Raw genomic sequence first — 25714 nt, forward strand, 5'->3', positions numbered from 1 at the left:
CTCTCCTCGCTCTAGCAATCGCACTGGCTGCCTCCTTCGAAAAGCCTCTAGCTCTCGAGAGTCTTTCGATAGTCTGAAGGCAGTCAGACGAAGAGCGTGGAGGCTTTGGTGTACCTTCTTTACGTGTGGCTGTCGTAGAAGGTCTACTCTTAGAGGAAGACTTCTGGGAACGTCTACCAGCCATCGAAGTACCTCGGTGAACCATTCTCTCGCGGGCCAGAGGGGAGCAACTAACGTCAACCTTGTCCCTTCGTGAGAGGCGAATTTCTGCAGTACCTTGTTGACAATCTTGAATGGTGGGAATGCGTAAAGATCTAGATGTGACCAATCTAGGAGGAAGGCATCTATATGTATTGCTGCTGGGTCTGGGACTGGAGAGCAATAGATTGGAAGCCTCTTGGTCAGCGAGGTTGCAAAGAGATCTATGGTGGGTTGACCCCAAGCCGCCCAAAGTCTCTTGCACACATCCTTGTGGAGGGTCCATTCGGTTGGAATTACTTGACCTTTCCGACTGAGACAATCCGCTAGGACGTTCAAGTCGCCCTGGATGAACCTCGTTACTAGGGAGATGCCTCGATCTTTTGACCAGATGAGCAGGTCCCTTGCGATCTCGTACAGAGTCAATGAGTGGGTACCTCCCTGTTTGGAAATGTACGCCAAGGCCGTGGTGTTGTCCGAGTTGACCTCCACCACCTTGCCTCGAAGGAGATTCTCGAAGCTTATCAAGGCCAGATGAACCGCCAAAAGCTCCTTGCTGTTGATATGCATGCTCCTCTGACTCGAGTTCCACAGACCTGAGCATTCCCGACCGTCCAGCGTCGCGCCCCAGCCCAAGTCCGATGCGTCCGAGAAGAGAACGTGGTTGGGTTTCTGAACTGCCAGGGGAAGACCCTCTCGTAGGCTGATATTGTCCTTCCACCAAGTCAGACAAGTCTTTATCTTTTCGGAAATCGGGATCGAGACCGCCTCTAGCGTCTTGTCCTTTTTCCAGTGAAAAGCCAGATGGAATTGAAGAGGTCGGAGGTGTAGCCTTCCTAGCGAGACAAATTGCTCCAGGGATGACAGCGTTCCTACCAGACTCATCCAAAGCCTGACTGAGCAGCGTTCTTTATTCAACATCTTCTGGATGACGAGCAGGGCTTGATCTATTCTGGGGGCCGACGGAAAAGCCCGAAAAACTTGACTGTGAATCTCCATCCCTAAATACAGAATAGTTTGGGATGGGACCAGCTGTGACTTTTCCAAGTTGACTAGGAGTCCCAATTCCTTGGTCAGATCTAGAGTCCAATTGAGATCCTTCAGACAGCGATGACTGGAAGAGGCTCTGAGAAGCCAGTCGTCCAAATAAAGGGAGGCTCGGATGTCCGATAAATGGAGGAATTTTGCCACATTCCTCATAAGCCTCGTAAACACGAGAGGAGCTGTGCTTAGGCCAAAGCACAGGGCCCGAAACTGGTACACCACATCGTCGAAGACGAATCTCAGAAAAGGTTGGGAGTCTGAGTGAATGGGGATGTGGAAGTAAGCGTCCCTTAGGTCTAGAGAGACCATCCAGTCTCCCTTTCTGACCGCTGCTAGGACTGACTTCGTGGTCTCCATGGTAAACTTCGTCTTTGTGACAAAGACATTCAGAGCACTGACGTCTAGCACCGGTCTCCAACCTCCTGTCTTCTTTGATACTAGGAAGAGACGGTTGTAAAACCCCGGTGATTGAAGGTCCGAGACTTTGACCACCGCTCCCTTCTCTAGCAAAAGAGACACTTCCAGTTTCAGGGCTTGTCTCTTTTCTTCCTCTCGGTACCTGGGAGAGAGATCGATGGGGGACGTCGCTAGAGGAGGTCTGCGTACAAAAGGGATTTTGTACCCCTCTCTGAGCAACCTCACAGATTGTTGATCTGCGCCTCTCTTCTCCCAGGCTTGCCAGAAGTTCTTGAGTCTGGCACCTACTGCTGTCTGAAGTTGCGGGCAGTCAGACTCTGCCCTTAGAGGACTTGGATCCTTTCCTCTTTCCTCTCTTCCCTTCGGCACGAGCACCTCCCCTGCTGGAGGCTCTGCCACGAAAGGGCGGGATAAACCTGGACGCTGGAGTGTCTATCCTAGGTCTAGCAGACAAGGCAGGCAAAGGGGGAGCTTTGCGAGCCGAGGACGCAACTAAATCGTGGGTGTCCTTCTGCACTAAAGACAAGGCAATTTCCTTAACCAAGACTTCAGGAAACAAGCACTTAGACAAGGGCGCAAAGAGCAGCTCAGATCTTTGGCATGGCGTCACTCCTGCTGACAGAAAAGAGCACAGAGACTCTCTTTTCTTAAGGACTCCGGACGTGAATGAAGCGGCAAGCTCGTTGGACCCAACGCGGACGGCCTTGTCCATGCAGGACATAATGAGTAAGGAAACATCCCTATCGGTAGATGAGATTTTCCTACTCAGGGCTCCCAAACACCAGTCCAGGAAGTTAAAGACTTCAAACGCCCTAAATATGCCTTTAAGAAGGTGGTCCAGGTCCGAGGGTGACCAACTAATCTTCGAGCGTCTCATGGCCAGGCGGCGGGGAGAGTCTACAAGACTTGAGAAGTCGCCCTGGGCAGAGGCAGGAACTCCCAAGCCGAGAACTTCTCCCGTGGCATACCATACGCTCGATCTAGACGAGAGTTTAGATGGGGGGAAGGCAAATGCCGTCTTCCCTAAACTCCTCTTGGTCTCTAACCAATCGCCTAACAGCCGTAAAGCTCTCTTGGATGAGCGAGAGAGAACGAGTTTCGTAAAGGCAGGCATGGTAGCAGGAACGCCTAAGACAAACTCGGACGGCGGCGAACGAGGAGCCACAGAAATAAAGTGATCAGGGAACAACTCTTTAAAAACAACCATGACTTTTCTAAAGTCCAAGGATGGTTGAACTGCTTTAGGCTCATCTAATTCTGAAGGCTGATCCTCAGGCTGTGGTTCAGCAACGTCCTCATCTGACAGTTCCTCATCCGATACCTGATGAGAAAACGGCAAAGGTGTAGGCAACGTTTGACTCGCAGAGTCCGGTCGCACTGGTGCATATGTGACGGAGCAGGACGCAGCGTCCTGGAACTGCTGAACAGTCTGGGAACTGTCAACAACAACAGGTGCGCGAGGACGCACAGCGTCCACCCGAGACTGTTTAGACCGTCTGGGTTGTGCAGTCAACACCATACCGGGTTGCGGAGGTTGACGCACCGCGTCAAAACAAGTCAACTCTGATGGTTGGTGAACGTCCTGAACGTCACCAATCGCATCAGTGCGTTGCCTAACGTCAACGTGCGGCTGGTAATCCACACTGGGTCGCATCGGTGGAGGTATAACCCCCACTGGTTGACGCGAGAAAGCTACATCCACGTCAACAGGACGCACAACAGAACGCTTGGATGGCTGATGGCCAGTGGGTTCAACGGAAACCTTCTCAGCGTTGTAGTCCTCCATCAAGGACGCAAGCTTTGACTGCATGTCTTGCAGTAACACCCATTTAGGGTCTACGGAAGCAGGTGCGGTAACAGACGGGGTTAGGGAATGAGACGGCACAACTTTGCCTCTCTTAGGCGGCGAGCAGTCATCAGAAGACGGCAACGGGTCCGAACTGTCCCAGTGGCTACATCCGGGACGTTGGACTTGTCCTGAAGGGACCGACTTACGCTTTAAAGGTCTAGAGACCTTGGTCCAAGGTTTCTTACGTGAAACACCTTCGGACGACGAGGTAAAAATGGGCTCTCTCGTCTTACTTTGGTAGGGGCGATCTTGATGAGATACGCCTGATACCAAAGAGGGAACGTCTGTTCGCTGATCAAGGCCTCTCGAACCCATAAGTCGTACGACATTGCTTCTCCCCTGGGCTTGGGAGCTTGCAAGAGGTCCCGGACTAGGTGGACGACAGGCACGAACAGACGAACCCTCGGTCGCAACACTGTTCACAACACTTTGCGTAACACTAGGCACTTTGACACTTTCCGCCGTGGCACTTTGGCACTTGAGTTCCTTTACGTCCGCCATGAGTTGATTTCGGTCACTTGCTAAAGCCTCAACTCTCTCCCCCAAGGCATGAATAGCACGCATCATGTCTTGCATAGACGGTTCCTGAGTGCTAGGAGGGGGGTTAGGAACAACCACTACAGGGGAAGGATTAGGTTCAGGGGCATGTGGAGAGGAAAAATCTACCGACCTAGAAGAACTTCTCCTTACCCTATCTCTCTCTAGTCTGCGTGTATATTTATCAAATTCGATAAAATCGAATTCCGAAAGGCCCACGCATTCCTCACACCGATCTCCCAATTGACAGGTTTTACCCCGACAATTGGAACAAACAGTGTGAGGGTCGAGAGAAGCCTTTGGAAGACGCCTATTACAGTCCCTAGCATTACACTTTCAAAACTTGGGAACTTGAGAAGGGTCAGCCATTTTGAATTAGTCAAGGGAATTCCAAAAAAACGATCTAAGTCATCAACAATTAATCCGATACAAAAAAGAGTTCAAGGATTTATTTGAAGAAAAACACCTGTACTGCGAAAGCTCAAACCAAATTAAAGTACTTCACCAAATATGCTGGGAAAAACTCCAGGTTCTACAGCGAGTAAAAGTACGTCTTGTCGACACGTCGACAGAGAAGAAATTGAAGGTTTTGTTTACATCGAGAGTGGTATCTGGCCAACAGTTGGCGCTGGTGGGCACACCCGCAACCTGCATAGCGATCGCTCGCGAGTTTTTTATGTATGTGTCTGTCGAGCAACAGAGTTGCAGCTATTATATATTCACCGGCTAAGTTAAATATTTAAAAATGGTCTTGCATAAATTTTGGGAGAGATACTTAAATACAAAACTTGTCCATAAAGAAAAGTTATTAAAATGTTATTTTGATAATAAAATAAATTTTTGAATATACTTACCCGGTGATTATAATAGCTGCAGCTCTGCTGCTCGACAGAAAACTCTACGGAAAAAATCCGCCAGCGATCGCTATGCAGGTAGGGGGTGTACTTCAACAGCGCCATCTGTCGTCCAGATACCCAGTACTCATTGTAAACAAAGAACTCAATTTTCTCCTCGGTCCACTGCGTCTCTATTGGGGAGGAAGGGAGGGTCCTTTAATTTATAATCACCGGGTAAGTATATTCAAAAATTTATTTTATTATCAAAATAACATTTTTCAATATTTAACTTAGCCGGTGATTATAATAGCTGATTCACACCCAGGGGGGTGGGTAGAGACCAGCAATATATGTTTACATTATTATGAGCTAAGGATTTTTTATTTCATTTTAGAAGTTATCAAAATAACAAAAATAAAATAAATAGGTACCTGGCAAGGAAGTCGACTTGAACAATTACTCTGCCTTTTTAAGTACGTCTTCCTTACGGAGCCTCGCGATCCTCTTAGGATGCTGAGCGACCCCTAGGATCTGAAGTATGAAGGGTTGCAACTCATACCACAGGACCTCATCAAAACCTCTAATCTAGGCGCTTCTCAAGAAAAGAATTTGACCACCCGCCAAATCAACCAGGATGCGAAAGGCTTCTTAGCCTTCCGGACAACCCAAAAACAACAATAAAAAACATTTCAAGAGAAAGATTAAAAAGGTTATGGAATTAGGGGATTGTAGTGGTTGAGCCCTCACCCACTACTGCACTCGCTGCTACGAATGGTCCCAGAGTGTAGCAGTTCTCGTAAAGAGACTGGACATCCTTAAGATAAAAAGACGCGAACACTGACTTGCTTCTCCAATAGGTTGCGTCCATTATACTTCGCAGAGATCTATTTTGTTTAAAGGCCACTGAAGTTGCGACAGCTCTAACTTCATGTGTCCTTACCTTCAGCAAAGCTTGGTCTTCCTCACTCAGATGTGAATGAGCTTCTCGTATTAACAGTCTGATAAAATAGGATAAAGCATTCTTTGACATAGGCAAAGATGGTTTCTTAACTGAACACCATAAAGCTTCTGACTGTCCTCGTAAAGGTTTAGTTCGTCTTAGATAGAACTTAAGAGCTCTCACAGGGCATAAGACTCTTTCTAGTTCATTTCCAACCATATTCGATAGGCTTGGAATATCGAACGATTTCGGCCAAGGACGAGAAGGTAGCTCGTTTTTGGCTAGAAAACCAAGTTGTAGAGAACATGTAGCCGTTTCAGATGAAAATCCGATGTTCCTGCTGAAGGCGTGAATCTCACTGACTCTTTTAGCTGTGGCTAAGCAAACCAGGAAAAGAGTCTTTAAGGTGAGATCTTTAAATGAGGCTGATTGAAGCGGCTCGAACCTTTCTGACATGAGGAATCTTAGTACCACGTCTAAATTCCAACCAGGTGTAGCCAAACGACGCTCCTTCGTGGTCTCAAAAGACTTAAGGAGGTCCTTTAGATGTTTATTGTTGGAAAGATCTAAGCCTCTGTGACGGAAGACTGATGCCAACATGCTTCTGTAACCCTTGATAGTGGGAGCTGAAAGAGATTGTTCTTTCCTCAGGTATAAAAGGAAGTCAGCTATTTGAGTTACAGAGGTACTGGTCGAGGATACAGATACTGACTTGCACCAGTTTCGGAAGACTTCCCACTTCGATTGGTAGACTCTAAGGGTGGATGTCCTCCTTGCTCTAGCAATCGCCCTGGCTGCCTCCTTCGAAAAGCCTCTAGCTCTCGAGAGTCTTTCGATAGTCTGAAGGCAGTCAGACGAAGAGCGTGGAGGCCTTGGTGTACCTTCTTTACATGTGGCTGACGTAGAAGGTCCACCCTTAGAGGAAGCGTTCTGGGAACGTCCACTAGCCATCGAAGTACCTCGGTGAACCATTCTCTCGCGGGCCAGAGGGGAGCAACTAACGTCAACCTTGTCCCTTCGTGAGAGGCGAACTTCTGCAGTACCTTGTTGACAATCTTGAACGGGGGGAATGCATATAGGTCTAGATGTGACCATAGGAGAAAGGCATCTATATGAACTGCTGCTGGGTCCGGGATTGGTGAGCAATATATTGGGAGCCTCTTGGTCATCGAGGTTGCGAAGAGATCTATGGTTGGCTGGCCCTAGGTGGCCCAAAGTCTCTTGCACACATCCTTGTGTAGGGTCCATTCTGTTGGAATGATTTGTCCCTTTCGACTGAGGCAATCTGCCATGACATTCAAGCTGCCTTGGATGAACCTCGTTACAAGCGAAATGTTTAGACCTTTTGACCAGGTGAGGAGGTCCCTTGCGATCTCGTACAACGTCATAGAGTGGGTCCCTCCTTGCTTGGAGATGTACGCCAAAGCCGTGGTGTTGTCCGAGTTCACCTCCACCACTTTGCCTTGAAGGAGAGACTTGAAGCTTTTCAAGGCCAGATGAACTGCCAGTAGCTCCTTGCCGTTGATATGCATTGTCCTTTGACTCGAGTTCCAGGTTCCCGAGCATTCCCGACCGTCTAATGTCGCGCCCCAGCCTGTGTCCGATGCGTCCGAGAAGAGAACGTGGTTGGGAGTCTGAACAGCCAGGGGCAGACCCTCTCTGAGGCTGATACTGTCCTTCCACCAAGTCAGGCAAGACTTCATCTTCTCGGAAATGGGGATCGAGACCGCTTCTAGCGTCTTGTCCTTTTTCCAGTAAACAGCTAGGTGATATTGAAGAGGACGGAGGTGTAGTCTTCCTAACGATACGAACTGTTCCAGGGATGATAGTGTCCCTATCAGACTCATCCACTGCCTGACTGAACACCGTTCCTTCTTCAGCATGTTCTGGATGCATAACTGGGCTTGGCTTGTTCTGGGGGCCGACGGAAAAGCCCGAAAAGCTAGACTGTGAATCTCCATCCCTAAATACACAATAGTTTGGGATGGGACCACTTGAGACTTTTCTATATTGACAAGGAGACCCAATTCCTTGGTCAGATCTAGAGTCCACTTTAGATCCTTCAGACAGCGACGACTGGAAGAAGCTCTTAGAAGCCAGTCGTCCAAATAGAGGGAGGCTCGGATGTCCGCTAAATGAAGGAATTTGGCTACATTCCTCATCAGCCTCGTAAACACAAGAGGAGCTGTGCTTAGGCCAAAGCACAGGGCTTGAAACTGGTAGACAACCTTTTCGTAAACAAATCTCAGAAAAGGTTGGGAGTCTGGGTGGATGGGGACGTGGAAGTATGCGTCCCTTAGGTCTAAAGAGACCATCCAGTCTTCCCTTCTGACCGCTGCTAGAACGGACTTCGTGGTCTCCATGGAGAACGTCTGCTTTGTGACAAAGACATTCAGCGCACTGACGTCTAGCACCGGCCTCCACCCTCCTGTCTTCTTTGCCACTAAGAAGAGACGGTTGTAGAAGCCCGGGGTTTGATGGTCCAGGACTTTGACTACCGCTCCCTTTTCTAGTAAGAGAGACACCTCCTGTTTCAATGCTCGTCTCTTGTCTTCCTCTCTGTACCTGGGAGAGAGATCGATGGGAGACGTTGCTAGAGGGGGTTTTCGTACAAACGGGATCTTGTACCCCTCTCTGAGCAACTTCACAGATTGTGCATCTGCGCCTCTCTTTTCCCAGGTCTGCCAGAAGTTCTTGAGTCTGGCTCCCACTGCTGTCTGAAGAAGCTGGCAGTCAGACTCTGCCTTTAAAGGACTTGGTTCCTTTCTTCTTTCCACGTCTCCCTTCGGCACGAGCACCTCCTCTGCTGGAGGCTCTGCCACGAAAGGGCGGAATAAATCGGGACGCTGGAGTGTCCATCCTTGGTCTAGCTGACAAGGTAGGCAAAGGGGTGGCTTTGCGAGCAGAGGACGCAACCAGGTCATGAGTGTCCTTCTGTATCAAAGAAGCAGCAATCTCCTTAATCAAGTCCTCTGGAAAGAGGCACTTAGAAAGAGGAGCAAACAGAAGTTCGGATCTTTGACAAGGTGTCACTCCAGCTGACAGGAAAGAGCAAAGGTTCTCACGCTTCTTGAGGACTCCGGATACGAACGATGCAGCAAGCTCATTAGACCCGTCACGTATGGCCTTGTCCATGCAGGACATGATGAGCAAGGAAGTTTCCTTCCCTGTCGGGGAGATCTTCCTGCTTAAAGCTCCCAGACACCAGTCTAAAAAGTTGAAGACCTCAAAGGCTCTAAATATCCCTTTCAAAAGGTGGTCTAGGTCCGAAGATGACCAACATATTTTCGAGCGTCTCATGGCTAGCCTGCGGGGAGAGTCTACAAGACTTGGGAAGTCGCCCTGGGCAGAGGCAGGAACTCCCAAGCCGAGAACTTCTCCCGTGGCATACCAGACGCTCGATCTAGAAGAGAGTCTAGCAGGGGGAAACGTAAAGGCTGTCTTCCCTAGACTCTTTTTGGACTGCATCCATTCTCCTATCACTCGTAAAGCTCTCTTGGACGAGCGTGCGAGGACGAGTCTAGTAAAGGCAGGCGAGGATGACGGCATACCTAATACAAACTCTGACGGAGGAGAGCGCGGAGCCACAGACACAAACTGGTCCGGAAACATCTCTTTGAACAGAGCTAGAACTTTTTCTAAAGTCCAAAGAGGGTTGCGTGGACTTAGGCTCGTCAAGATCCGAATGTGGTTCATCAACGTGAGCAGCACCATCATCATCCGAAAGTCCATCATCCGAGTATTGAGGAGGAAGCGGCAATGGAGTAGGTAACGGCTGGTTAGCTGAGTCCGGTCGCACGGGTGCACGCGTGACTGAACCGGACGCAACGTCATGGAACTGTTGCCCAGTCTGTGAGCTGGCAACAACCATAGCAGCGCGGGGACGCACAGCGTCTACTCCAGACTGTAAAGCCTGATGTGGGTGAGCAGTGGCAACCACACTGGGTTGCGGAGGTTGACGCACCGCGTCAAAACAAAACAACTCTGACGGTTGTTGTACCTTGCGAACGTCAACGGAAGGCTCCGTGCGTCGCTGAACGTCAACATGCGGCTGGCAGGGCACACTGGAACGCATGGGTGGCGGAACTCTCTCAGCTGGAGTGCGCAAGAAGGTCGCCTCAGCCTCCACAGGACGCACAACCGAGTGTGTGGTTGGTTGTAGGCAAGAGGCTGGTGCAGCAGCAACCTTCTCCGCACGAAAGTCCTGCATCAGTGACGTTAATTGGGACTGCATGGTCTGCAGCAAAGACCACTTAGGGTCTGCAGGAGCAGGTGCGGCGACAGACGGTGTAACAGTCTGAGGCAGTACCGCTTTGCCTCTCTTAGGAGGTGAGCAGTCATCGGAAGACTGCAGCGAGTCCGAACTGACCCAGTGGCTACAGCTGGGCCGTTGGACTTGCGCGGAAGGGACCGACTTGCGCTTTAACGGTCGTGAGACCTTGGTCCATGGTTTCTTGCGAGAAACCTCTTCCGCAGACGAGGTATTAATGGGCTCTCTCGTCTTTGTGTGGTAGGGACGATCTTGGGTAGATACGCCCGAAACCACGGAGGGAACGTCTGTTCGCTGATTAAAGCCTCTCGAACCCATTGGTCGTACGACATTGCTTCTCCCCTGGACTTGGGAGCTTGCAAGAGGTCCCGGACTAGGAGGACGACAGGCACGAACAGACGAACCCTCAAGCGCAACACTATCCACAACACTATCACTCACTTTATCACTTCCCACTGCACTTTTACACTTCAGCTCCTTGACGTCCGCCATGAGCTGGTTACGGTCACTAGCCAGAGACTCAACTCTCTCACCCAGAGCTTGGATGGCACGCATCATATCAGCCATCGAAGGTTCCTGAGTGCCAGAAGGGGGATTAGGAGCAACCACTACAGGGGAAGGAATAGGTTGTGGGGCATGAGGAGAGGAAAATTCAACAGAACGAGAGGAACTTCTCCTGACTCTATCTCTCTCTAGCCTACGTGTATATTTCTGGAATTCGATAAAATCGAATTCCGAAAGCCCAACGCATTCCTCACATCGATCTTCCAATTGACAGGTTTTATCCCGACAATTGGAACAAACAGTGTGAGGATCGATAGAGGCCTTCGGAAGACGCCTTGAACAGTCCCTAGCATTACACTTCCTGAATTTTGGGACTTGAGAAGGGTCAGCCATTTTGAATTGGTCAAAGGGGAATTAAAAAACTATCCAAAGTCATCAACAAATAATCCGTAATCAAAAAAAGAATGCAAGGATTTATTGAAGAGAAAGCCTGCACAGCGAAAGCTCAAAACTAGAATAGTGTACTTCACCAAATAGTTGTGAAAACAAATCCAGTTAGCAACAGCGAATTCGTAGGTCTTGCCGGTAGCACGACAGAGAGAAAATTGAGTTCTTTGTTTACAATGAGTACTGGGTATCTGGACGACAGATGGCACTGTTGAAGTACACCCCCTACCTGCATAGCGATCGCTGGCGGATTTTTTCCGTAGAGTTTTCTGTCGAGCAGCAGAGCTGCAGCTATTATAATCACCGGCTAAGTTAAATATTGAAAATTGTGTGGCTTACCAGAACTTAGCGTTCAGTCCAGCACAAAACAGAACGACTGCTGCACTACAAAGGCAAGAAGAGGAGAATGGCCAGACATTCTTACCACTCCTTCTAGTGCTACAGTACTGCTATTTTGGAGAAGATAATTCTTGTCCAGTGAGAGAGCTAGTTTTGCAACCCAACTTCTTGAGTAGCTATCACAGGACCAAAGATAAGATTATCAAGGGACTTGTGGGTAAAATCCTGTACATAGTGAGAAGCAAAGCTTGTCTGTTGTTTCAGACTCCTGCTTTCAGGACTTGCACCAATGCAAGTTCCTCCTAAAGGTTCGGGTAGATCCGATATCTCTGACTTCATGCGCTCCAGTCCCGTATGGTTCCTACATCCTCTCGCTGGACCAGCCGGTCTGATCGTGCATAAAGCCAGAATGAACAGGGTTCTTGGCTATCTTTCTCTGTTCTGGATGTTGCAGCATTAACCCTAACAAAGATGAGGCAGAGGAGGAGGAGGAACTCCAGGTCCACACTCTACAAGGTTGTGCCGGATGATGACGATTCTCCAGGAAGTGATTGCTGGGGTCTCTTCATGGAGACAGCAATATTATTAAAGTATAAGTATTACTTGTCAAGCTACAACCCTGGTTGTAAAAGCAGAATGCTTAAAGCCCAAGGGCTCTAAGCGGGGAAGTATCACAGTGAAGAGAAGAAATAAAGGAATAGCAAATAAACCACAGGTATATATAAGTACAGTAGGGTCCCGAATTATGCGAGAATTTGGTCGATTAATGACCTCGTGTAAATGGAAAATCGCGAATTTCGAAACACAACTAACAGAAATAATTCCATTGTGGCCATGGCAACCAGCAATTTGCCTATTCAAATGTGTTTACTACCCATTTCCAATACTTTCTTTGTACTATACTGTATATCTTTATAATATCAAATTGTTTTTGTAAATAAATAAAACATTTAATATACTTTAAAGTTCTAATAACTTGAAAAATGGTTAAAATTATAACCAGGATAGGTGTAAACACCATATATTTCCCGTTACAACACAACCCAAAATACAGACAAATTTTAATGTTTGTCATATCTATTGTATAATACAACTGGTGAATAGCAAAACCATCACTCTATAGACTAGCTTGTTGTATGATTGAAAATCCAGAATTATCAAAATAAAGGCGATTTTATATCATGCGTTTCCTAAACACGCTAAAAAGCAGAATAGAAAACGACAACCAATGTTTTGTTTACGTTTAACTCTGATCACAACGAAGAAACAGACGCATTTATACATCTGTGTTTTTGAATTGACAGCAATTTTACCAAGTATAGATTATATGTTGAATTTGTTATTACCAATGTTCTAATTATTTTTTATTAGAACTTTCAAATAAATGAAATGAATGCCATTTATGAAATGTTTTTCTTTATGATGCCGCCTGAAACGGAAACCTTCCATTTGTTTACGCTCCATCTTCGATCATAATAAACAAACGAATGCATTAAACACACATGATCTAAGTCATAACTAATGATATTACAAACATTTAGTAAACATTATGTTATTACAAATATTTTACTTACCGTATCCATATAAATTCCTAAATTCGTAGCAAAGCTGGAAATTTTTTTTTCCTTATGCGTTTAATCCACAATAGCAAACTGCCGCTAATGACAGAGTGATAACTTACGATAATTCTAAACTGTTACAAAAGATAATTGTCCTTTCCATATCCAAAATACTTTTCCTAACTTCAGTTATAAGTCAACTTGTACCCACCTCAATTATGGATCCATATGCAAAAAAGGTAAAGAAGAAAGTACTAGGCCTATTTTTAAAGTCACCGAACAATTAGGTTACCGCTATAACGTTCGATGAGAGAGAGAGAGAGAGAGAGAGAGAGAGAGAGAGAGAGAGAGAGAGAGAGAGAGAGAGAGAGAGAGAGAGAGAGGGATGGTTTTAAAGTACTAAACAATAAATATGATAGGTTATAACACATTGGTGTTTATGTAATATTAACTGTATAGATGGTTTGAATAAGTTAAGAAATGGTGTAAACAATTCTTTGTTATTGTATTCGCGCGGAAGCTAGACATCAGCTGATGTGATCACAGCCAAAAGTAAAACAAAAATAAGTTAGCAATACTCGATTTTTAAAACACACCCGAAATTTTACAACATAAGTACATGTTTTATTATAGCGCAATTGACATTTAAAGAGTAAAAATTTTCTGGAATAGAATAGTGTTTCCTAAAAAATAGTGGTTTGCTGACGAAATCGGTTACCGTATTTTAAGCTATGATTGAAATGGATGTATACACGGTATAATTTTTTCATTTTGTATTTAATTGACACTTCAAGAAAACCGATTTTGGTTTCTTCATCTATTTGTAAGTATTGTATAACGAGAGAGAGAGAGAGAGAGAGAGAGAGAGAGAGAGAGAGAGAGAGAGAGAGAGAGAGAGAGAGAGATATTATGACGCAGAAGGTTACAGACCTAGAACAGGGGAGGATGAAGGTGGGGGGAGTGATGAGATAGGCTGGGTGGACTCGCAGGGGAGACGGTAGGAGACGGGGGAAGGGGGGATTTGGTTGCCAGTGGCTAAAAATAGATTCTGAAAGACGGTAAAGGGAAAAACGAATCCCATCGAATAAACAGAATAAGGAAAGGGAATAAGATTCAGAGGAATAATAGATATAATGGAATGAAAATGACTAGATGGTGTTAGTTGTGATAAGAATAATTTAGATATTTGAAATAAGAGTGTCTGAGGAGGTATAGAAGGAATTCGTGATAAATATAGAGGAATATCAAAGGATACAGTTAGTTTGCATTAAAGGGTTTGTTATCGTTTATCGGCAGTGAATATTTTGTCATATTTTAAACAGTATACATTTGATTTGCAAACATTGGTTTTGTAGAGTAGACGGTAAAATAAAATATATAGAGAGAGAGAGAGAGAGAGAGAGAGAGAGAGATTTCTGCCATCAAATCTCTCTCTCTCTCTCTCTCTCTCTCTAGATTTTATTTTACCGTCTACTCTACAAAACCAATGTTTGCAAATCAAATGTATAGCCTACTGTTTAAAATATGACAAAATATTGACGACTCGTTACCGAAGTTTAGGCTATTCACTGCCGATAAACGAACCCAGTCTACTCGTGAAAACCTTGAACGCCCAAAGGGAAAAATAAGGCTTTTAAATATACTGTACTAAACAAAAATAATGCTTTAATATACCATCATTAACACTACCATTACAATTATCGTAAGGTTGGAGAAAGATAAAGATTGCCGAGAACGTAACCACATTTCTGTTTACATTTTGTCAGCTGGACTCGCACAGTTAACAGTTGATTTCATTGTTGTGGAATTTTATCCTTAAATAGGCTATTCATCATGAAATTATGTTAATGAAATGTAATGTTAATATTGTTTTGTAACATTTATTATAAATCACCGTATTTAGGGCTACCAATATACTTAAAAAGACTATAGATTTGATACATTTTGTAGTGCTTGACTCGCGAACTTTGAACAGCCTCGTGGATACAGAAAATTTATTTTTGAAAAATAGCGATCGTGGAAAAGGGGAATCGTGTAATTCGAACACGCTTAATTCGGGACCCTACTGTACTATAACGAATAAAAAATATGAATTACATTAAGAACAGTACTAATGTTAAAATAGATCACTCATCTATAAACTGCGGTATAAAATAAAACATGCCAACATATTTCACAGAAAAGAATTTATGAAAAGTTTGAACTTCTGACATTCCACTGGTTCAACTGCTAGATTAAGATCATTCCACAATCTGTCCAAAGCTGGAATAAAATTTCTAGAATGCTGTGTAGTATTGTGCCTTATAATGCAGAAAGCATGATTGTTAGAATTAACTGCCTAATTAATATCACGTTCATGATAGTACAGTCTGGGAAGATCTGAATGAAATGGATGATCTGAATTGTGCAAAACCATGCAATATGCGTAATGATTTTCTATCCAACAAATTAAGATGAGAGACAGCAGCTGAAGACTAGACAGGAGAACAATCCTCGAGATAAGATATGTACTTAGTAACTTTCCAGGGTCGAGAATACACTGCAGGAAAGAAGGTTGATGTTCCCCATTAAACATTCAGCAGCAACCAAACTCCTTCCTCCAACAGAGCACTGTCAATCTAAAGAATAGAAACTTCCTTAGGTTTTTGACATCGTCATCGTCATGCCAGAATAGCGAGGGAATTAATAGAAACGTACATGACATCCAACCAACAGGAACAAGTATGTTATGTATAACGACAGGTTTGCACAGAAAACTGTCTTGCATTTAATATCCCTCGAACATGACTAACTGGTGCAGGGCATTTACAATGTTATATAAAAAAGACAAAGCAAAAGATTAAAATAGCAGGATTATAAGGGGGCAAAGCAGTACAAGTGTACTGAGCCGTAGCTAAATTCAAAGTGAGGTTATTCTATCTGCTGGGTGGATGGGGGGTACACTCCCCCCATCCCCAAATACAACCACCTTGTTACAACGTTAAATGGCCGTTTCCAGCTTCAGCCAATTCATACGTCTATTAAAGTACTATGTATTGTATTCGTGTAGGAACAAATCACATAAAAAAAGGTCAATTCTGTACTTGTAAATATTTAGACTAATTAGAAATGAGTAAAGTTATTTCCATTCTCAAATGTAACCAAATTTATTGTAAAACTAGCTAACTCATAGTAGTGTCTCACAAAACTAGTTTTCTAAGAGACTAGAAATATGATCCAAAAGTGTTCTAAAACTGTAACATAATCTATATAATTTAATGCAATTTGCATTTCCATATTTTTCATTGTAAAATAACAATAATAATGAAACTCCACTTAAGACTTCCTATCATCCAGAAATTAAAAAGTATACTAGAGTAAAGTACACTACAGCAGTACCTTGGGTTACAATTCTAATTTGTTCAGAGAGTGACCTCACAACCTAAAATGCTTGTATCCCAAAATAACTTTTCCCAAAAGAAATAAAGGAAATTCATTTGATACATTCCACATTAATTAATACAAATATGCATTAATCTTTAAAAGTTTTGAAATTTTTACGCGCATGCCGAAAAATACTCTTAACCCAATTCAAATTTGCGAGATCGTATTCTAACTTGCTGGTAACCTAAGGTACTGCCTTACTGTAGGTCCCTCTCTTGCTATGTTACTTCCATTTTTATGGTATGGGTAACTTACATCAATAATGCCAATGAAATTAATTCATTTAAAATGAATACAGTACTCTACTTTGAAAAGAAATTTAAAAGGGTCTGTAAATAAATACAAGTAATTTTGTCAACCAAAGTTGAAGTACAAACACTTTCTCAAATTGAAAGAGGCAATTAGCGCTTTCAAAAGATCACTACTTTTCCTCACCTAAAGTGTGTTTTAGAGATGGCTGACAGGAATTGTTCATTAAATTGACTGCTGTCAAACCGATGGTCAACATTACCTCTCCCAAATGAATGACTCTCATTGCTGAGATCTGAAAACAGGTTATGTCAATTATAGCTTAAAGCACATCTTAAATCTAATATTATTATTAAACAGTATGTTGCATGAAATCACTCAGAAAATCACAAATTTTCAATAGTAATTTGTATTTTTCCTAACTATACACACCTGGGCCTTTGAATGTAATATGAGTATGATTTCAACAAGACTGGAATAGCTGTTTAAACTTTAGACGAGGTAGTCGTAGCTGACAGGTGGCAGTTAGAGTAACCTTCATTCTGACCTTAACCTAGGACTTATTGGGTGGTTAAGGCAAGAAGTGTACAGTACTGTAAATTATGGAGCATGACTGAGCCCCATTAAAACAATCTTACTTAGGGGTTACAGTAATTCAAACTCTTTTCTACTTATTTGTTTCCCAACAGATTTTTTAATTCAAAAATAATTTGAAAGATAATTTTATGCAAAAATGTAGATGGGAAATTCTAACATTTTAATTGGGGTTCAAGTGGAACTCTCCTGGAGAGGACATTGCTAATCAGCCACTAGGTCCAATTATCCAGTGTTTCCTATTCCACTAAAACCAGAAGGTAGGGAAATTACTGTCTGCTTACCAGTGATACTTTCAACACTCCTGGAACAACCCCTGATGTTGGAATCCATTTAGAACGAGCTCCCTAATAACGAGGGAAGTCTCAGAAGACGTTACCTTCGAGCCTTAAGTATTTGGTTGTAAGGGAGTAACTGCATCACTTCCTCTACGGTTGCTGAAACAAATGTTTAGTGCATTACCAGCAAAATTGTGTTCTCTATTTCTTCCTGGCAATGTGGCTGGGTTACTAATTAAACTTGATTTTTAAATCATGTTAAAAGAAGGTCAATTGTCTTGGTCCTAGAGCAATGCCTCCTACAGGAAGACAGGGAAAGTCGATTGTTGAAAAGACCCAAGAGACAAGTCTCGACCAAGTAGGCACCAGAAAGGTGAGCCTGAACGCTCAAGCCAAAAGGCAGCCTGAAGCTTTGGCTTTGAACTAAGAACCAAAGCTTTGTGGAGAACGAGAGGAGTCCTCTTCCTGATGAAAGATCGTACGGTACTTGGCATCTTCTTTTTAAAAGGGAAGCAGGTTGACCACCAGTTTGACTTTATTGTAAAAGTTGACTGTAAAGACCTTGAGAACAGTCAGGAAGACTTAAAAGTGCATTCCTCTCTCTCTCGCGTTCTTTCGAGATCCAAAGACCCGCTAGAAAGGTCCTTGCCTTCTGCCAGTTTTGGGAATGTCATGTTCCAGGGGCAAGGCGAAGCATACGACTGCACCCACCAACTGGTGAAACGATGGAGTTGGCGTCACCCAAGCATCTTGGGAACCTCCTGACGTCTTGTACGAGACCTAGTTCTGGTGGCAGGAACATCAGCTCCTATGGCGTCCTATGGCGCATACCGAGGAAGTTGAACGTCCAGGATGTGGAAAGAAGGGGGGAGCCCTTTAATCCTACCAGCAGTGCCTGCGCTTGTTCTTGTAAGACACGAGCACAGCTAACGGGTATGTAAGCCCGTGTACCAATACGTCTACTAGGGAATGGGCACACTCCTGGTACGTATCATCTTGCCTCACGAATGAGGTAAAAATGTACTAAGATCCCTTCCTTAAGTGTAACTTTTTTGGTATTGTATTGTCTCTCACAGGAAGATAAACAGTATGACGCCTATCGAAGTCTTCCTTGACGCCTTTGATGACATCATCTCATATTTCCTTGAAGAACCTTCATTCCGTTGGGATACTACCAAGCACATCTGAGTGTGTGTCTTTGGTTGGGTATGATCCTTGCTGAAGACCATGTGAGCATGATGTGACATCTTGGCACTTGTACGAATGCTGAAATTGAATGTAAGAAGTCACGTTTCAACCCTTAACATGTGAATGAGTTTGAAGATCTTGGCCTCTGGGAAACTACTATATTGGGGTACGGGAAGATCTCATGTTTTTGACCGGTGTCTGTTTGTGGGAAGATCTAGGTCATGGAACTTTTTCAGAACATCAAAAGATCTTGAAAGATTTCTGGTGTAGTTTAAAAGTTTTAAAGGTTTTAAATGTCTTTCATGAATGGCAGAGACAAGGGACAGTAACATTACCCTAGCTAGCAGGACAATGACATCGAAAGTGACCATATATACAAATGATCAGCATACAAAGCCCCTCTCCACCAAAGCTAGGACCAGGGAAAGCTATGCAATGGCTGCTGATGACTAAGCAGGTAGACCTATAGGCTTCCCCAAACCGCACATCCTTAGCTCACAAGAATTGCGAGATTGCAGACACTACAAGAAACTATCAAGCTTGAGTGCAACTTGAACCCCAGTCCGGCAGAATGCCAAGCAAGGACATTTCCAATAGGTAACAGGTGTACCAGTTCCCTAGCAACTCAAAAGTAATGATTAGATGAAGAATGGGTGTAAGTTCAAATTGATGTGGTTCCCGATCGCGAGGTTTCCAATGATGTTACCAATTGTACGGTTCCTGATAACTGCACACAGTTCCATATGAGACTGAGCAAAGGTGGTAGGAGTATAAACATACCGATACATATTCTGAGAGAAGGACACATTCCCGATACGTATTCTTTGGCTAATGAGGTGAGATCTTAGTAGGATCGTCTTCCCGAATACAGTGCAGTAGATATACTCCAGATACGTACTGTCCTTTCCACGTGACCTCGGGGAGTAACTGACCTAGGGAGGCTCTCGTAGCCCGATTGAGCAAGAGGAATAATCCGAAGCCTCCTTCACCTCTGGTGGATTCCTTTGGCTGCAGCTTCATTGGTCATGCCAGTGGCAACGGTGTCACCAGTCTTGGGAACGTCCCGAGGCAGGAGAGATGAAGGTGGCTGCCTACATCCTGGCCAGTAAGCTCACTCTCACATGAGATATAGCACTGGTAGCAGAAACACCTTCCCATTAAGAGGGTAGAATTTTGCCAGTGCTGGTCTGCCCTCAAAACCATGCGCATACACGCAGATCATCTAGAAAGGAGGAAGGAAGGGCTGTGCCACCTAAACCTCCTAGAGAATGAAGGGAATCAAGAAGGTCGCCAGTCTGGCATTGCATATGCTCAGCTTGTACAAGTTGTGAGTAGAAAAGTTGCTTCCCACTATGAGACATCTCTCAGCTCTTACTTCAAGCAATACATGACAGAGCACTGGTAAAAGGTATGAAAACACCCACCGAGTACCCAGACACCTCCCTAGCATTGTCTGTGCCAATTTCTTTCCTCTATGGGATAACTCAGCACTCATTCAATAAGGGAAGTTCCTGATACTGCACTTTCTCTCCTACGGGGAGAAATGGGAAGAGCTAGCATACACAACTCCTATTGATCATACTTCATGGACTTCTACTCCTTCAAAAGTTACAGTGCGACTCAGAGAAGAAGAGGCAGGGGAGAAGGGGGAACTTGAAGTGCGTCTTCTCTAGAGTCGTGCAGGTCAATAACGACGCTCCAATGGGTAAAGAGACCACAATAGCACAACCATGTGATACATTGTTAGAGCCTTCCAGGATTAGCAGATACTGAAAAAGAAGGGCTGTTTCCCTCCCCTTCACAGTCTGTGGTGGCAGAACTTTTCTTTCAAAAAAAGCACCATGTCCAAGGAACTAACTTCCTTACATTAACATTGACATTGTTATTATAAGCCCCTTGTTAGCAGAACACAACAGGACTTGCAATGCTTGCTTACCAGAATGAATGAAATACCACACGAGGTTGGTCTGAAGATAAATAGAAGAAAGACAGAAATGATGAGAACGGAGTATGCAATGGAAGATGAAATATCATTGGAAGGAGAAAGAATTAATGAGGTAGAATCAGTTGAAATATTTAGGAACTATGATCTCCAATACAGGGTCTTTAAAATTAAGAGTTTAGTGAAAGATTTAAAATGTTATTTTTATTAATAAAATAAATTTTTGAATATACTTACCCGGTGATTATATAAGCTGCAGCTCTGCTGCCCGACAGAAAAACTCTACGTTCAAAATACGCCAGCGATCGCTATGCAGGTAGGGGGTGTACATCAACAGCGCCATCTGTCGAGCAGGTACTCAGTACTCAATGTAAACACAGAACCAATTTTCTCCTCGGTCCACTGGGTCTCTATTGGGGAGGAAGGGAGGGTCCTTTAATATATAAGCACCGGGTAAGTATATTCAAAAATTTATTTTATTAATAAAAATGTTATTTTCATTAGTAAAATAAATTTTTGAATATACTTACCCGATAATCATGTAGCTGTCAACTCTGTTGCCGACAGAAATCTACGGTCGGGATACGCCAGCGATCGCTATACAGGTGGGGGTGAACACCACAGCGCCATCTGTGGTCAGGTACTCCAGTACTTCTTGTCAACACCACCTCAATTTTTTCCTCGGTCCACTGGTTCTCTATGGGGAGGAAGGGTGGGTCAATTAAATCATGATTATCGGGTAAGTATATTCAAAAATTTATTTTACTAATGAAAATAACATTTTTCAATATTAATCTTACCCGATAATCATGTAGCTGATTCACACCCAGGGTGGTGGGTGGAGACCAGCATACATGTTAACAAAGAAGCTAAGTATCCCGTATTTTATTTTATTAGTTATTCAAAAATAACATAAAATAAATAAGTACCTGGTAAGGGAGACGACTTGAACCATTACTCTGCCTTTATTAAGTACGTCTTCCTTACTGAGCGTAGCGGTCCTCTTAGGATGCTGAACGACTCTTAGGTGCTGAAGTATAAAGGGCTGCAACCCATACTAAAGGACCTCATCACAACCTTTAACCTCGGCGCTTCTCAAGAAAGAATTGACCACCCGCCAAATCAACAAGGATGTGGAAGGCTTCTTAGCCGACCGTACAACCCATAAAAAGTATTCAAGAGAAAGGTTAAAAAGGTTATGGGATTATGGGAATGTAGTGGCTGAGCCCCCGCCTACTACTGCATTCGTTGCTACGAATGGTCCCAGGGTGTAGCAGTTCTCGTAAAGAGACTGGACATCTTTGAGATAGAATGATGCGAACACTGACTTGCTTCTCCAATAGGTTGCATCCATAACACTCTGCAGAGAACGGTTCTGTTTGAGGGCCACTGAAGTAGCCACAGCTCTCACTTCATGTGTCCTTACCTTCAGCAAAGCAAGGTCTTCTTCCTTCAGATGAGAATGTGCTTCCCTAATCAGGAGCCTGAATAGGTAAGAAACTGAGTTCTTAGACCTTGGAAGAGAAGGCTTCTTGATAGCACACCATAAGGCTTCTGATTGTCCTCGTAAAGGTTATGACCTTTTTAGATAGTACCTAAGAGCTCTAACTGGGCAAAGTACTCTCTCCAGTTCGTCCCCCACCAAGTTGGATAGGCTTGGGATCTCGAACGACTTAGGCCAAGGACGTGAAGGAAGCTCGTTTTAGCAAAAAACCGAGCTGCAAGGAACATGTAGCCGTTTCAGATGTGAAAACTATGTTCCTGCTGAAGGCGTGGATCTCACTTACTCTTTTAGCTGTTGTCAAGCACACGAGGAAAAGAGTTTTTAATGTGAGGTCCTTAAAAGAGGCTGATTGGAGAGGTTCAAATCTTGATGACATAAGGAACCTTAGGACCACGTCTAGATTCCAGCCTGGAGTGGACAACCGACGTTCCTTTGAGGTCTCAAAAGACCTAAGGAGGTCCTGTAGATCTTTGTTGGTGGAAAGATCCAAGCCTCTGTGGCGGAAAACCGCTGCCAACATACTTCTGTAACCCTTAATCGTAGGAGCTGAAAGGGATCTTACGTTCCTTAGATGTAACAGGAAGTCAGCAATCTGGGTTACAGTGGTACTGGATGAGGAAACTGCATTGGCCTTGTACCAGCTTCGGAAGACTTCCCCTTTAGACTGATAGACTCTGAGAGTGGATGTCCTCCTTGCTCTGGCAATCGCTCTGGCTGCCTCCTTCGAAAAGCCCCTAGCTCTTGAGAGTCTTTCGAAAGTCTGAAGGCAGTCAGACGAAGAGCGTGGAGGTTTGGATGTACCTTCTTTACGTGAGGTAGACGTAGAAGGTCCACTCCTAGAGGAAGAGTCCTGGGAATGTCGACCAGCCATTGCAGTACCTCTATGAACCATTCTCTCGCGGGCCAAAGCGGAGCCAACCAACGTCAGCCGTGTCCCTTTGCGAGAGGCGAACTTCTGAAGTACCCTGTTGACAATCTTGAACGGCGGGAATGCATACAGGTCGAGATGGGACCAATCCAGCAGAAAAGCATCCACGTGAACTGCTGCTGGGTCTGGAATCGGAGAACAATACAACGGGAGTCTCTAGGTTATCGAGGTAGCGAACAGATCTATGGTTGGCTGACCCCACAGGGCCCAAAGTCTGCTGCAAACATTCTTGTGAAGGGTCCACTCTGTGGGGATGACCTGACCCTTCCGGCTAAGGCGATCTGCCATGACATTCATATCGCCCTGAATGAACCTCGTTACCAGCGTGAGCTTTCGATCTTTTAACCAGATGAGGAGGTCCCTTGCGATCTAGAACAACTTCCACGAATGAGTCCCTCCCTGCTTGGAGATGTAAGCCAAGGCTGTGGTGTTGTCAGAGTCCACCTCCACCACCTTGTTAAGCTGGAGGGACTTGAAGTTTATCAAGGCCAGATGAACCGCCAACAGCTCCTTGCAATAGATGTGAAGTGTCCTTAGCTCCTGATTCCATGTTCCCGAGCATTCCTGTCCGTCCAAAGTCGCACCCCAGCCCGTGTCTGATGCGTCAGAGAAGAGACGGCGGTCGGGTTTCTGAACAGCCAAAGGTAGACTTCCTTGAGAAGAAAGCTGTTCTTTCACCACGTGAGAGTAGACCTCCTCTCTTCGGAAACAGGAACTGAGATCGTCCCTAGCGTCATGTCCTTATCCAGTGAGCCGCTAGATGATACTGAAGGGGGCGGAGGTGGCGTCTCCCTAACTCGATGAACAGGGCCAGCGATGAAAGTGTCCCTGTTAGACTCATCCACTACCTGACTGAGCATCGGTTCCTTCTCAGCATGCTCTGGATGCAATCTAGGGCTTAGTAGATCCTTGGGGCCGACGGAAAAGCCCGAAAAGCTCGACTCTGAAGATCCATACCCAGGTAGACAATGGTCTGGGATGGGACGAGCTGGGACTCCTCAAAATTGACCAGGAGGCCCAGTTCCTTGGTCAGATCCATAGTCCATCTGAGAATCTCCAGACAGCGACGACTTGTGGGAGCTCTTAAAAGCTAGTCGTCTGACGGAGCCGGACACAAGATCATGGTACTGCTGCACAGTCTGTGAACTGTCAACCATGGGGAAGCGAGGAAGTACAGCGACAACCCGAAGCTGTCTAGACTGTCTGGGTCGTACAGACAACTCCTTATCGGGTTGCTGAGGTTGCCGCACTGCGTCACAACAAGTCACTTCTGCTGGTTGTTGAACGTCTTCCCAGTGACACACTGACTCCGTAAACAAAAAATCCTCTAACAAGGACTAAGCTTGGACTGCATGTCTTGCAACAAAGCTCAAGGTCTATGGGAGCAGGTGTGGTAACAGACGGGGTTAGCGACTGAAGTGGAACCATTACCCTCCCTGGAAGCATGTTATGCTTAAATAAAAGTCCATAGGAGGCTAAGCAGCTAAAGGCTCCTCTCCAAATGACAGAGTCCTCAAGGGAATATCAGAAGGAGGGAGAATAGCACTTTCTCATCTACAGGAACCATATCCGAGAAAAGCTAAGTTCTCTCAGTGAGGGTTTCACTGGTGCAAAAGCAGCAGACTAGAAGGCAACGTTATGAAACTGCTTGACAGTCTAGTGAGTTGGCAACAACCAAAGATGTGTGACTGAGGAGCATGCGGTAAGGTATGCAGAGCATGCTGTATGTAGAGCATGCTGTAAGGTAAGCAGAGCATGTTGCATGGCGTGCGGCTTATGCTGCATGGGATGAGGCTCATGCTGCATGGGATGAGGCTCATGCTGCATGGTATGAGGCTCATGCTGCATGGGATGAGGCTCATGCTGCAAGGGATGAGGCTCATGCCGCATGCGTTGAGGAGGATGCCGCATAGTATGAGGCTCCTGCCTCATGGGTTGAGGCGGTTGCCGCATAGCATGAGGCTCCTGCCTCATGGTTTGAGGAGGATGCCGCATAGCATGAGGCTCCTCATAGCATGAGACTCCTGCCTCATGGGTTGAGGAGGATGCCGCATAGCATGAGGCTCCTGCCTCATGGGTTGAGGAGGATGCCGCATAGCATGAGGCTGCCTCATGGGTAGAGGAGGTTGCCGCATAGCATGAGGCTCCTGCCTCATGGGTTGAGGAGGATGCCGCATAGCATGAGGCTCCTGCCTCATGGTTTGAGGAGGATGCCGCATAGCATGAGGCTCCTGTGAGGTTCCTGCCTCAAGAGTTGCGTCTGCCTCAAGGGTTGAGGAGGTAGCTGTGCAGAGAGAGGCTCATGCTGTGAAGAATGCGGTTGCTGCATGCGTTGAGGCGGCTGCCTCATAGCATGAGGTTCCTGCCTCAAGAGTTGCGTCTGCCTCAAGGGTTGAGGAGGTGGCTGCGCAGAGAGAGGCTCTTGCCTCAAGAGTTGAGGCTCTTGCCTCAAGAGTTGAGGCTCTTGCCTCAAGAGTTGAGGTTCTTGCCTCAAGAGTTGAGGTTCTTGCCTCAAGAGTTGAGGCTCTTGCCTCAAGAGTTGAGGCTCTTGCCTCAAGAGTTGAGGTTCTTGCCTCAAGAGTTGAGGCTCTTGCCTCAAGAGTTGAGGTTCTTGCCTCAAGAGTTGAGGCTCTTGCCTCAAGAGTTGAGGTTCTTGCCTCAAGAGTTG

The 25714-nt window shown here is 45.2% G+C and overlaps 1 protein-coding gene across 1 annotated transcript in view; it reads right to left on the bottom strand.

Annotated features, from left to right (window-relative positions):
• LOC137648601 (serine/threonine-protein kinase Chk2-like) overlaps nt 1-25714 on the bottom strand; it is a 110002-nt gene that overhangs the window by 29870 nt on the left and 54418 nt on the right. Inside the window, exon 3 of the mRNA XM_068381521.1 lies at nt 16799-16907. Within this exon, the coding sequence (XP_068237622.1) occupies nt 16799-16907 (109 nt within the window). The remainder of the gene's footprint in view (nt 1-16798; nt 16908-25714) is intronic.

Source organism: Palaemon carinicauda, chromosome 10 (genome assembly GCF_036898095.1).
Source record: "Palaemon carinicauda isolate YSFRI2023 chromosome 10, ASM3689809v2, whole genome shotgun sequence".
Classification (NCBI taxonomy): Eukaryota; Metazoa; Arthropoda; class Malacostraca; order Decapoda; family Palaemonidae; genus Palaemon; species Palaemon carinicauda.